This window comes from Muntiacus reevesi, chromosome 7 (genome assembly GCF_963930625.1).
Source record: "Muntiacus reevesi chromosome 7, mMunRee1.1, whole genome shotgun sequence".
Lineage (NCBI taxonomy): Eukaryota > Metazoa > Chordata > Mammalia > Artiodactyla > Cervidae > Muntiacus > Muntiacus reevesi.
In genome coordinates, this window is record NC_089255.1 from 28,652,095 (window position 1) to 28,666,709 (window position 14,615).

At 39.9% G+C, this 14,615-nt stretch overlaps 1 protein-coding gene across 1 annotated transcript in view; it reads left to right on the forward strand.

Moving 5' to 3' along the window:
- Window positions 1-14,615, forward strand: part of FMN1 (formin 1) — a 432,532-nt gene that overhangs the window by 90,464 nt on the left and 327,453 nt on the right. Inside the window, exon 2 of the mRNA XM_065940546.1 lies at window positions 4,100-4,278. Within this exon, the coding sequence (XP_065796618.1) occupies window positions 4,100-4,278 (179 nt within the window). The remainder of the gene's footprint in view (window positions 1-4,099; window positions 4,279-14,615) is intronic.

Genomic DNA, 14,615 nt, shown 5'->3' on the forward strand with positions numbered 1-14,615 from the left:
GCTTTGACTGTTCAGAAAATGAGTTGATATTATTAAAACTCTTCAAAGACTTACTTTAGTTATACATATATATACATTATTTTTAAATATTCTTTTCCATTATGGCTTATCATATTGACTACAGTTCTCCATGCTATACAGTAGGACCTTGTTGTTTATCCATTCTATAATATATATAATGGAATTGGAGGTTGGGGTTCGCAGACCATTATGTGCAGAATGGATATACAAGATCCTATTGTATAGCACAGGGTACTATATTCAATATCCTGTAACAAACCATAATGGAAAAGAATGTTTTCAGTTTTAGGCAGTGAGACTAAAGCAGAAGCCTGACAAGAAATTTCTAGAAACGCTTCTCTTTCCTGCTGAATGGTTACAACAGCTCTGGCACTGACTTTTCTCCTCATGCCTGGAGATGGAACAGGCATCTGGAGGCAAGAAACAAAACGCCAGCCTATGATGATGATGTAATAGAAAGCCAGAAAGATGAATCCTTAAGCTGTTTATCAATGCCAACAACCAAGCAACCTCCCTGCAGTTTTCCTGCTATAAAAAATAAATGGGCTATCCACGCAGGCTCAGCAGTAGGGTTTCCGCCTACTGTGCTGGAGATGCAGGTTGGGATTCCTGGGAGGAGATGGCGACCCACTCCAGTATTCTTGCAGGAGGGTCGCATGGACAGAGGAGCCTGGCGGACTGCAGTCCATGGGGTCGCAGGGAGTGGACCACGACTGAGCACATATAAGTACGAAATAGATAGATGGCAAATTTGTGAGACGCATCTTAAACTGTGGTTCCTGATACTTGTAAGCAGATTCAAACGAATACGATTTTTAGAATATATGAAAATGCAGTGTGTGTTGGTCGCTCAGTCATGTCCAACTGTTTGTGACACCAGGGACTGTGGACCGTCAGGCTCCTCTGTCCGTGGGATTCTCCAGGTGGGAATGCTGGAGTGCGTTGCCATTTCCTCCTCCAGGGGATTTTCCACACCCAGGGGTGAAACCCAAGTCTCCGGCATTGTGGTTGGGGGGTGGGATTCTTTTCATCTGAACCACCAGGGAATCCCCAGTGATATTATGCAAAAACAAATAAGTCTATAACCTTAGAAGATAAAATCAGTGAGAATCTAATGTCAATTAGCTGGACAGAAAACAGACATTTCAAGAGTGTTTTTATATGAGTGAATAAGAAAACAGATGGTCCAAAATAAAAGTTTGTTCTTCATTAAACTATTGTCTTCTTTGACAAGAAAAAAAAAAAAGAAAATACATACATATATATATAACTCAATCACTTTGCTCTATAGCAGAAATTAACACATTGTATATCAATTATACTTTGATAAAAATAATGAAATAATAATTTATTAGTTTATGTCCTTTCCAGTGGTGAATTTGTCCTGTGTCCTCAACCTACTTTGTCAGACCTTTGAGAAGAACAGTTTTGTTCCTTATTTCTGCCCTTGCTCTTTCCCATCCTAACAACCTTTCCCCAGATTACTACCCATCATAGTTTTATGTTGAGTGTTTGCTTCAAAGGGATATTGTCTGGTTAAAATTAGGTATTAAAAACTGGTTCTTCATAATTAAAACTATTTCTAATATGAACTTACTTTTCATTGTTTCTGCCTAAACTTCACATTGTCTTTGCCTTTGCATAAAGTGAGCTAGATTGCACCCCACACCTGCTTCATGCAGTGGTGGACAGCCACGAAAGGTGTGTAGATGCATTTCCATGGGCGTCTGTATTTTATCTAAGGACACGAGGTCCTTAGCTTTGTGGGAATTTACCACTCTCATATACCTAAACGATGACCCGCTCACCAGACAATGTGCCTCTGATGGTCAAGATGCCTTACCTTAGGTGTTGCACGGCATGTTCTCTGTGATGTATTCAGCATGTTTTATGTTGTTTTGTCAATCCGTGTAAACTGTACCCAAAGCCAGAAGCGATTCCAAAATAAAAGTGGAAAGTGGAGGGGTTTGAAATGAGAGGTGTGATTAGTAATTTATACATTTCAAAGGCAAGGTAGCTAGGTTAGAGTACATCATAAATTTTAGAAGGCTTATTTTCTCTTTTCTTGCCAAAAATGAGGGGGGATGAGCTAAATAAATAGAAGTTATCTAAATAGAAATATTCTAGGAGAGGGATAAGCTTTATACATGGAAATTAAAAGGGGTCCATGCTTTAGTCTCTTCATCTTTTAAAGCATGGCCAGCACTGCCCTCTTCTTGGGGTCATCATGAGTATACAGTTCAGGAGTTTAGCAGACTGTCTCCTCTCTGAGGCTCTTTTAGGCATTATTCCTCCGTGTCTTCTGAGCAGGAGTGGGGGCCACTCTGAGGCACACGAGGCCCCTAAGCAAGAGCCCAGAAGAAAGTCTGTCTGGAGACAGTAGGTAGAAAGAGGCTTGTGGAAAGAATGAGGCCAAGTTCCTGAAAAGACCCTCATTCTCAGACTCCTAACTCAGGAGAAGAAAGAGCGTAGTTGTAACCTTCTGGATGCACACGTCTGCAGAGTAGATGCCCAGGCCCTGGACCTTCACTTTCTTGGTTTTCACCGCAGTGTTTTGTGGGCAGCCTGCCAGAGGACAACTGTAGAGATACTGTGACCTGTATCATATTTCAGTTTTAAAGTGTGATTGGAAGCCAACCAACCGAACAGGCAAACAAAAAGCAAAACCTTGGGTGTTTCCAAATTTTCTCCTGAAATGCTACTCTAATATAAAGAGTGTGTTATCCCACAGTCCTTTTGTTTGCTGACTTACTCTCAGATTACTTGTGAGTCAGATGTTCAGCATGGCTGAAGTCGTTGGCTGGCATTGGGTCCCTGCCAAAGAGACACTATTACAAGGATTATGTGTAATAAACACCCTATCACATATCCAGCAGTCATCTGTATTGCAAAGTACACTGAGCCTAAACTCTTAACTTCTGCCTGGTTGCTTAATATTTTGCCAAGGTTGCTTACCAGGAACTAGAAGAGGTCTAGGAACCTGAGAGCTCTATGGGACATGAGGGGTGATCTCCTTGTTTCCAAACTCTGTTAAAGTGGAACAGTGGTGGCTTGTGACATGTTTCACGGGTGTCCCTTTAATTGGATTCTGTGGTCAACTAAGTTTGGAAAATGCTATTAAATAGAGTTAAGTTTCTTTGCTAAAGGACATCTCAAGGTCTTTAGTATGCTAACATGAGTCTTGGCTCTGGGGATAAAAGCATGTAGCTTTTATCCCACTCACTTGGCCACAAAGTCCTTTTATTGTAGGACAGGTATCGCCATGTCAAAAATGTCAGGCAGAGACCGTGGAGTCTAGTCATTAAGACCACACTTGCTAGTGTTTGACTGCCTGGGTTCAGTTCCTGGCTTTACCATTTACTGATCTTAACCAATTCACTGAACATCTTTGCACTCTTAGTTTTCCCATCTAAAATGAGAACCCTAATACCTACCTATAGAGTTATTTTGAAAACCAAAGAACAGGGTTAAGAACCGTGCCTGACACATAGTTGACTGTTATCACCCTAACATAGTTCAAAGAACTAGCTCAATACTCTCATTCTGGAGACAGGAAAGTGAGTTCCGAGTAGTGCACTCACGTAGGTGTCGCTCATTCAACACACTGACCAAAGGCCAGCTGTCCCCAGAAATGAAAATGAACTCAATGCAGTTCCTGCCCTTGAAGAATGCATACTAGTGACTTGGTTCAGGTGATCCCTTTTGCGAGTAAAGCCAACTTGTAAGTCAACAGTCCAGGACTCCTTTCTGTCCTGTAGCTCATCCTCTGAATCTGTTCTGAAAGAGAATGATCTGAATAGCCTGATTGGTAAGCAGGAATAGGGAGCACTGAGTCCAACTAATAGACTTAGTTTTTATATGCCTTGGATATGAGGGCATATATTTTAATTCATTCTGAGTGTGATACAGAAAGAGTAATTAAGATAAGCACTTTTGGGGGAAAGCAAACCCTAAAAATCTAACCTAGAAAGGGAAGTAAGAGGTGGTATGCAGTGGCCCACATAGGAGTCCCCAGAAGTGGCTGACTTGATGTATTGCCACCACTGTGCCACTCATGGTCTTCTCTGCTTTGGTCTAGGCATCTCCTCTGAGGGCTTTGCCCGGGACGGCTTCAGTGAGCAGACAGCAGCTAAAGACCTTCCCAGCAAAGATGGAGGTGCATGGGTCCTGGCTTACAGAGCAGGGCCAGCCTGTCCATTTCTGCTCCATGAGGAAAGAGAGAAACCCAACAGAAATGAATTGCACTTGGATCTCCATGTGAGTAGAAACCTTTGTGTTTGTGCTGTGACTCTTTGTATATGATAGAGATTCATTTAGTATGTATTTAACACAAAGTGCATCTGCGAGGCTGCTAAAGCAGTCTTTTGTGTGAGGGTCATTGTCTAAAATTCAATCAGCTGCAGAAAACAGATATACATTGCTGATTTGAAATTTGTGCACTAGAAAGTGACTGTGTTTACACAGTTATGTAAATATCTGAGCATTTACAGAGTACCCTGCTAACATCTCTCTGTGGCCTAAACCTCATTGTGGGAGACGCCATTTGCCACTCTCTAAAAATTTGAGAACATACGGTAACTGACTGATCTGGATCCTCCAGTGGAATTCAGATAGCCTGTCTTCCACATCCCTACACCTTCCTTTCTCTGCAGCCACTCAAATAACAGGTGAACAGTTTGGCAGGAAATCTGCCAAATACAGGATGACCCATTAAAAAAACAGCCTTCTCTTTCCCATTCATGTATGGATTCATTGACACAGAAGCTCTGACTGACCTATACAAAGCAGAGGGCTGGGTTTTACCTACTTCCACATTGTAGACTGTCACAATTGTCACCACTCCCCTTCACTTCCCCATTTTCTGTCAGAGATGGGAGTGGGCATTAGGAATCCAAGAGGCGCTTCCTCACCACACTGCCCCCCACCCCCCCACACAACCCCTGCCATTAACTTTAATACTTACTGACAATTTTGTGTTCCTGATTTCATTTAACACCTTCCAATTCATTACTTTCAAGCCTGGAAGTTTGTTTCTGATGAGTTGTGGCCTGTAATATTCACATGGGTGACGATTTTCTCAGGCATTCAAGAGCACAAGAATCTTGTACTTTTCATAATCATAAAACCACAGTCGCTGTATGTCACTTTAGAAAAGCATTGGACATCTCAGTTATTGTAAAAGGAGGTTTGGAATGAAGCTGAGAGATGTAAAAACTACAGCCCTTCATGAGATGAACTGGAAATTTGTAGTTTCTTTTCAACCTCAGTTCAGTTCAGTCGCTCAATCATGTCTGACTCTTTGTGACCCCGTGGACTGCAGCACGCCAGGCTTCCCTGTCCATCACCAACACCCAGAGCTTACTCAAACTCATGTCCATCGAGTCAGTGATACATCCAACCATCTCATCCTCTGTTGTCCCCTTCTCCTCCCATCTTCAGTCTTTCCCAGCATCAGGATCTTTTCAAATGAGTCAGTTCTTCGCATCAGGTGGCCAAAGTATTGGAGTTTCAGCTTCAGCATCAGTCCTTCCAATGAATATTCAGGACTGATTTCCTTCAGGGTGGACTGGTTGGATCTCCTTGCAGTCCAAGGGACTCTCAAGAGTCTTCTCCAACACCACAGTTCAAGAGCATCAATTCTTCAGTGTTTAGCTTTCTTTATAGTTCAACTCTCACATCCATACATGACTACTGGAAAAACCATAGCTTTGACTAGACAGACCTTTGTCAGCGACTGCTTTTTAATATGCTGTATAGTTTGGTCACAACTTTTCTTCCAAGGAGCAAGCATCTTTTAATTTCATGGCTTCAGTTACCATCTGCAGTGATTTGGGAGCCCCCCAAAATAAAGTCCCTCACTGTTTCCATTGTTTCCCCATCTATTTGCCATGAAGTGAAGGGACCAGATGCCATGATCTTAGTTTTGTGAATGTTGAGTTTTAAGCCAATTTTTTTTCACTCTCCTCATTCACTTTCATCAAGAGGCTCTTTAGTCCTCCTTCGCTTTCTGCCATAATGGTGATGTCATCTGCATATCTACAATTATTGATATTTCTCCTGATAATTTTGATTCCAGCTTGTGCTTCATCCAGCCCAGGGTTTCTCATGATGTACTCTGCATATAAGTTAAATAAGCAGGGTGACAATATATAGTCTTGACATATTCCTTTCCCAATCTGGAACCAGTCTGTTGTTCCATGTCCAGTTCTAACTGTTGCTTCTTTACCTGCATACATATTTCTCAGGAGGCAGGTCAGGTGGTCTGATTTTCCCATCTCTTAAGAATTTTCCACAGTTTGTTGTGATTCACAAAGGCTTTTGACTTTTTTTTAACGTCACTCTACCTAAAAAGCAGTTATGTAGCTTGAGATACACCCAAAGCAGTGTAACAGCGACATCTACTGGTCAGACTAAGCTGAGCTTGCTGCAGCAGGAGGTCTGGCATGTCGCAGTGCTGAAATAAACTTGAAAGTTTCTTTTTCTTCTGTGTTTTTAAAAAATTCCGGGCTTATGTGTTTTTTAACCCATTGGCTAAACTATGTATTCCTGGTTTTCCTTTTCCCTATAAATTAAATTATTTCCTAATTTTACTTTTTTTCAATTATAGAAATCATTTACAATCCTTTTAGAAAATTTGAAATATGTAGTTAAATTGAAAGAAAAGAAATAATTCATAACCTCAGTAACCAAAGACAACAACTGTAAAAATTTGATAAATTATCTTTGTATTTTTCACTATGTCTGACTTATTTTCAGTGAGGGATTATTTTTAACTTGTAAGCATAGATTTTATACCTTTTTTTTTCTTTAATTATTACTCTTACATTGCTTGTCCATGGTGTTACAAATTCCTCTGGATTTATTTTAAGTTAATGTGTAGTATTCCTCAACATTGTATCCTAAAATTTATTTAATCATTTCCCTATTATTGGAGTTAGAGTTGGTTTTCTAAAAAATTTGAAATAGTACTACAACTTGAAAATAAATAGCACTACCACATATATAATTTTTCTTGTACCCCTCTCTGCCAATATTAGGATAAACTTTGGTTTATTGTCTATAATTATTTTTAGGCTTTTGAAACATATCATCACATAAACAAGACCTATATCTTGAACTAACCTTTAATGGGGTATATGTGTTTGTACATGTATATATATGTATACACACATGTTTATACATATTATAATATAAATATATTCATATATCATATATAAATAGCATGTATTTATATATGAAATTTATATAAACACACAATTAAAAAAATATATATATTTACATGCTTCTTAGTTTTTTAAATTATAATTTTTAAACATTGGGATAGTTCCTTTAGATTATTTTGTGCATTAGCAGGTTTTACACCTTGGACCATAAGTCTCCCTACCTCCAACCCTCCCTCTTCCTTAGATGCTACAATTTGACTCCTGTGTTTTGAATATCGTTATTCTAAGTAAGATGTCCAGTGGGGAGGAGGATTCTACTGATTTAGTAAAAGTTTGCATCTTGCTACTGACTCCCAGCCGGCACTAGTGGTAAAGGACCCACCTGCCAGTGCAGGAGACGTGAGACACGGGTTCCATCCCTGGGTCAAGAAGATCCCTGGAGGAGGGCATGGCAACCCACTTTAGTATTCTTGCCTGGAGAATCCTATTGGCAGACGAGCCAGGTGGGCGGGCTGCAGTCCATAGGGTCACAAAGTCCGACCGCAGTGACGTAGCATCCACGCATGCACGCACTGATCACCATACCAGCTCAGAAGGACTTCTTTCCTCTGGGGGTTGTGAACACTAAGGTCAGGGCAGAGAGTATTGCTGCATGATGTTTTGATCAGCCTTAAATGTTTCAGGACTGTTCTGTTTTCAGTTTTGAATCTGATTTGCAGTGTCACCATCAAGAAGTTACTTTAATCAGGGTTTTTCAGTGGAGATGTAGCTTTTCATTAGTATGTAGGGGTGATAGCTATAACATTTACTAATTGGTGGAAATTTGGCATCCACGAATCAGAATGACCCCAGGCATTCGGGCTGAAACTGCTATTAACGCCCTTATTTAACTGCAGATTAATTTTTTTTTTTTTTTTAAGTCAAGAGCCAGAGAGGAAGTATTTCAGGCTTTGGGAATCATACAGTCTCTATTGCAACCACTCTGTTGACAAAAGTAACCATAAAGAATACATACATAGTAAGTGTGCCTGTGTTCCAGTAAAAGTCTGTAGACACTGAAATATGCATTTCATATAATTTTCACCTATCGAAAACTTTGTTCATCTTTGATTTTTTCCTCCACCATTAAAAAATGTAAGGATCATTCTTAAAGAAATCATTCAAAAACAAGCAGTGGGTCAGATCTGGGCCCCTCTGCTTTGGACCAGGAGATGCAGATCTCATTTGCTTCACTTCTACTGCTGACTCAGCCACTAACGAGCTATGGGACTCTGGGAACCACCCTAAGTTCCATGGGCCTCAATCTTTATCAAATGTGTGCCGACAGAATGGGATGAACAGGAACAGATAAAACAAAGTTCCTTTTTGTTATAATATTAAATTTCCTGATTCTATTAAAGGGGTATAAATCAACCTAAGCAATATGATGTATGGAGAGTGGAAATTATTTAAATGTAAAGAAAGAAATGGCAATTATTTAAAAGGAAGACATCTTAATATTTTCAATGTGAATTATTGTTTTAAAATGAGGAACAATGTCACCACTCCAATAGCGAGACCAAAATTTATAGTCTCTTAACTGTGAAGGCTCATACCACTTATGTTTCTCCAATGCTATCCTTTTTTCCCCTCCCATTTTACTGAGGTATAATTAACATGTTATATTGTATAAGTTTCAAGTGTTTAGATGTTTAACATAATGCTTTGATATACATACATACTATAAAATGATCACCACGATAATTTCACATCTTATCTCCTCATCTAGTTTCAATTATTTTTCTTACAATGAGAACTTTCAAAATCTACTCTCTAAGTAACTGTCAAATACATAATACAGCATTGTTAGCTATAGTTACCATCCTGTATTTACATCCCCAGGACTTAAAAATCTTACATTGGGAGCCTGTACCTTTTGATCACCTCACCCATTTCCCTCTGTCTTCATCCCTCCATATCTGGCAACCACCAATCTGTTTTCTGTTTCTATGAATATGGTTATTTTTAGATTCTGCCTATAAATGAGAGCATGCAGTATTCATCTTTCTCTGTCTGACTTATTCCACTAAGCACAGTGCTCTCAGAGCCCATCCATGCTGTGGGCTGTCACATCCATCATTTAGTTACTGAGCTGCGAGAAGGTGCAAGCGTTTCTTGGGAGAATGGCAGGAGGTGGAGCTGGTAGAGGGTAAATACCAGGGAGGTTCGGAGCAGCATCTTTTACCAACCAGCATATATTTCAGTGTTTAAGTGACCAGTGCTGCCAGCAATGGTGCCACTTGGCTGCCTGTCAGCCAGACTGGTACGTAGAGAGGTTCTGTCTGGGTGATCATCTTGCTGTGGCAAACCATGTAGACCATTCTGGGTGATCTAGAAAGTTCTCGAAAGAACCCGTTGCTCAGTCAGTTCCACTTTTAGGTCATGAGGTTGCAAAGTATTATATAGGACATAAGTATGATATAGGATATACTCATAGTGAAAAATTATTTATTGTTTGTCTGAAATTAAAACTTAACTGGTTGTCCTGTATTTTATTTTCTAAATCTGGCAACCCTAGGTATCAATTTGGTAGCACCATCCAAATAAACCAAATGTGTGAATTGCCTTAAGGTAGTATCTATGCATGATAAATCCTCAGTCACCCAAGAGTGCCCATTTAGAGCATGAACATTACACAGTTAGCCTTAAAGTGCAGTTTCTGAAATTCCACTATAGGATGCTATCATTAGCTATGCTTCTCATTTTCTAGTGCACTTTGAGCCAGACATCTCAAGGCAACTGAATCTGAAAAGACTAGAGAGCAAATGAAATCTAACTTCTTATTACAGGTGCAGTTTCTTAAAGATTCCATTTGAGATGACTTTTCACCATGGAGGATACTGTGTAAAATATCTGTAAACAAGGGATGTGGGCAGGGTTGAAAAAAGATGCTGATAGAGGTGTGGCCTGAGATGTTTAGTCATCGCGATTCTGTATTGGTGGCATGAATTCTGAAAGTAGGGTTTCACGTGCGGTTTTAAAAACACAGACCTTGCACTCTTCTGGGAGATGCTGGTTTCCAAGGACCATCCCAGTCACCCCACCTGTGGGGCCTGGAGTTCTCCTTGCTGAACTGGGTTCATTGTCTGGGGGAGGACACAGCATCGGGATCCAAGTAATTACATCTTATGAACAGAAGGATATAATTACCAAGTCCACACCCAACCTTAAGTGTCTACACCAGTGACAAAACTGCCATGTATTGATTACTGGCTCAATGCCAGGCACCACCCCTTGTATCTATTGTATAAATTAGGAGAGAGGTTCAGTAAAGTCAGGTGCAAGGATTCGAACCCAAGTCTGTCTGATTCTGGGCACAGGTGCTTAAATGTTGAGCCTCTCTACCTCTCTCTCAGTTGGATGCTTTGTTTGTTTGTTTGTTTCTGTTTTGTTTCTAATTGAAGAACCAAATTCATTGTATAGATAGGAGTTAGCCCCCATAATCAGTGGAAGGCTTGAGAATTAAAACCACAACCAAAATCACCACACGGAACTCAGTCCAGTGAAGATTCTACAACAGATTCTCACATGGAACACTGGATGGCTTAGACCTTTGGTCTTTACAGTTAATGGGGGAACACTGGTGGGAACATGAGCAGATTTCAGCCCCTCCACATTCCTTCACTCCTAAAAGACAAACTCCACAGCCATCAATTAGCTTCAGCCGCAAAGAATGAATGCAGAGGGCTTTGGGATACTCTGTCTTTGCAGTGCATGGGTTTCCCTGGTGGCCAAGTAGTAAAGAATCTGCCTGCAATGCAGGAGACGCAGGAGACATGGGTTCGATCCCTGGGTCGGGAAGATCCCCTGGAGGAGGGCGTGACAACGTCGCTCCAGTATTCTTGCCTGGAGAGCCCCTCAGACAGAGGAGTCTGGTGGGCTGTATAGTCCGTCGGGTCGCAAGAGTCAGACACAACTGAAGCGACTGAGCACGCACGCAGTCCGTGGAAAGGACCACATCTTGGGCTCGTCTTTCATGGGAGCCAATGAGAGCCTACTGCTTAAAGCTAAAGGCCACAGGTGGACTTCCCCAACCATTAGCATATTCAGGACAATGGGGCTTATATTTGCAAGTGAAGTGAATTCAGAATTAGCCAACTAGTTTGTTTTCTGGAGGAGTGTGTGTATTCGCATGTGTGAGTACATATGTGTGAGTGTGTGAAAGAGAAAGAGACGGAGATTGTGTGTCTGTGGGCTGTGTGATAAATGATCAAGAAATGATTCGGGCAAAAAGGACAGTTGGAAGGGATGAATTATTCATGGAACTGGAAAAGTATGCTTGCCTCTTATAAACTCCTCAGCACTTTAAGTCATGACAAAGCAGTTGAAAAAAAGTTATCTGCTTTTATTCCTAAAGCCCATGAAATTTAATCAGTTATCTCTTTCAAATTAGTTTCAGTTTTGCAACTGGTGTGGAAGGTTGGTATACACTTTTGAAACCCTAGTTTATGCCAGTCATAAAGCCCAGTTCTTAGGCCATTTCTCACACTTCCCTTGACGTGTACTTGTCTTCTCTATAAATGGCAAGATCACAACAAATCTAATAACATCCCAGATTTCTTTATAAAACAAAAAGAGTAAGTTTCACTTAACCATTGGACACCTTAGTGGTTAATGGAATTGTGAAATTCACTTTTTTTTAAATCTTGATAACACTTGTACTCATTTCCTCTGTCCTGACATGAAGCAGAATAGCTGTTTGCATAAAACCGGAGTCTTGAAGTGTACACGTAGACACACTTACACTCTCAGACCCTGAAAGACCACAGATTAGAACTGAGTTTTATAAAATCGGTAAGAAACATGTAGATGGATTTTATTTAAATGATTGGAATATTGCACTGAAATATTTCATTTAGCTTCTCTAAAATTCAAATGATTGCTTTTTTGTTCCCGTAGAATGGGTTCCGTTTTTTTAAGCCTCCCTTTTCTGCCCCCCAAACTGCAATTTTGTGTGCATTGCTTAGACTATGAGCTTCACATTATTTCTTTAAAGCTGGTCTCTTTCTACATGTATCATTTATGTTCCATGTGTGGATTTCGGGAAAGTATTTTCTGTCTTTTCTGAGATAGAAATGGGAATTTGTGGTTAAAAAATTACATCCCATATGACCCATTTAGAATTTGAGACACAGAAGCCTTTGCCTAGAGAATGTTTGAGAGTACTCCTATGCTAACATAAGGCTCCAGTTTTTATGACCCGGTTATTTTTCTCTTGCCTTTTGATTTTTACATGTTTTAATTAAGCCATCTTAATATATGATTATTGCTTCTGAATTTCATTAAGAACTGCAGCACTATAACTGTCCTGAGTATGAGCATTATAAATGTCCCTTTCGAGCTACAGGAAGTAAATGACCGTGATTCTAGGAACTGTTGTAATATTTCTCCAGAATATTTCATGAAAATTCTTAGAGTGTTGAAAATGACAGTAGCACTATATATACTTGTTTGGTTTAAGTCCCAAATTAAAATAGTGTACAAAGTGGAGGCAACAGTGACTATATTTCAAAATTATGGAAATATGATTCTTTTTCCCACTTTATTGATCCCTGTAGCTACACATGCTCCACATTAATAATGGTCACTATTTATCAAGTGGTTGTGGGGAACTGAGCAAGCACTGGGTTTAGGGGTATTAGCACATTTAATTCTTAGAGCAATCCCGTGACTTAAATATTTCCCCCATTTTATATATGTAAATACTAGTTCATAGAGCTAAAGAGTCTTGCCTACATGTCACAGTTTGTGTGTAACTAGTGAGATCCTGTGTTGAACCCAAATGTGTTTCACTTCAAAGCCATGGCTATGCTCCCCTCTTTTTTCCTTTGTCCTCTCTGAACTGTGGTTAAGGATAGGATCACACTTGTGAGGATCCCCTGGAGAAGAAAATGGCTATCCAATCTAGTATTCTTGCCTGGGGAAATCCGTGGACAGAGGAGTCTGGTGGGCTGTATAGTCCATGAGGTTGCAAAGAGTTGGACAGGACTGAGCAATTAGCGCTTTCACTTTTGTGACAATGCTTAGCTTACTTTCTCCTTTGTAATTTTAATGCCTTTACATTGGTTTCCATATTTTTCTTTAAAAATGACTAAATGATGTATTAACTTCAAGGAATCAGTATTGATTCTCTGTCCTTTCTGCTCTCTGCCAACTCTAACTGCAGTGGCCATTGGGTTCTGGTAACCCAGATCATCTGGTAACCAGGTGATCATCTATAATATTTGCTCCCACTCTGATGTTTCAGCGTGAAAGAGAACTACTACAAAATTCTATCGTTCTTTGACTTATTGTGATGAAAAGAAGGTACATTTAGAATCAGGCTGATCCAGTGCAGATCCTGACTCTGCTACTCACTGGTTGTGTAATCTTAGAAGTGTCCTAATTTTTCTGAACCTCAATGTTAACATCAAAAGCAGTGACCAAACAGTAGTCACTAGCCACCTATGACTATTAATTAAGATGAAATAAAATTTAAAATGTAGTTCCTCAGTTACATTAGGAACATTTTAAGTGCTCAAAGACCACCTGTGGCTAGTATCTGCTGCATTGCATGACACAGATACAGGGCTTTTCCATCATTACAGAAGCTTGCCATGAACAGCACTAATAAAATGGGGTCACTGACACCTTTCTCCTAGAGTTTCTGGGAGGATTAAGGTACTAGAAAGGTTGCATAAGGAACCTAGCATGGTGCCTACTTGGGACAATGACACCCTAAAATAATGCATGTCCCTCATGCATGTCTTTGTTATCCACCTTCGTTTTGTTTTGGGCAAATTATCATCTTCCCTAATTTTTCTTTTGTCTCCTTTAAAATAAATTGATGACTAGATCTTTGGTGTTGCAACAAGTATTCTCAAGATAACTTTTACTTCTTAAAAACTAAGGAAGGACAGAAAAGATACCTTGTTATAGTGAAGCCAGTGGCTGTCTAGCTTCATACTCAGGAAGAAGGAGAATAAAAGTATCAAGAGATGCATATGGTTTGTTAGAGTCCAGATCTGTATCTACAACTTTTATCATGAACAACTTTAGCCACAGTGAAATACTGTTTCCATGGACTCCATGCCTTCTGTAGTGGTTATTTCTGTGGGACAAAACTATTAGTCATTTGAGAAAGGTACAAACTCTTAAAAAACCTGTCCCAGGAAATTCTTTACCTTAAAGAATTCTTCTTTTTCCCTTCCTCTCCAGCTTCACAAGTAAGTCACAGCCTTTCCTTTTCCTTACAGTATTTTATTTTGTCATGGACATTGAATCCATTTCCAAAGTCTTTGATACTGCTTGTTGGAGTCAGTCTTAGAAATATCTGACAGTAAGACCCTAAGCGGGCTTCCCAGGTGACTCAGTGGGTAGAGAATCCACCTACAATGCCAGAAATGCAGGTTC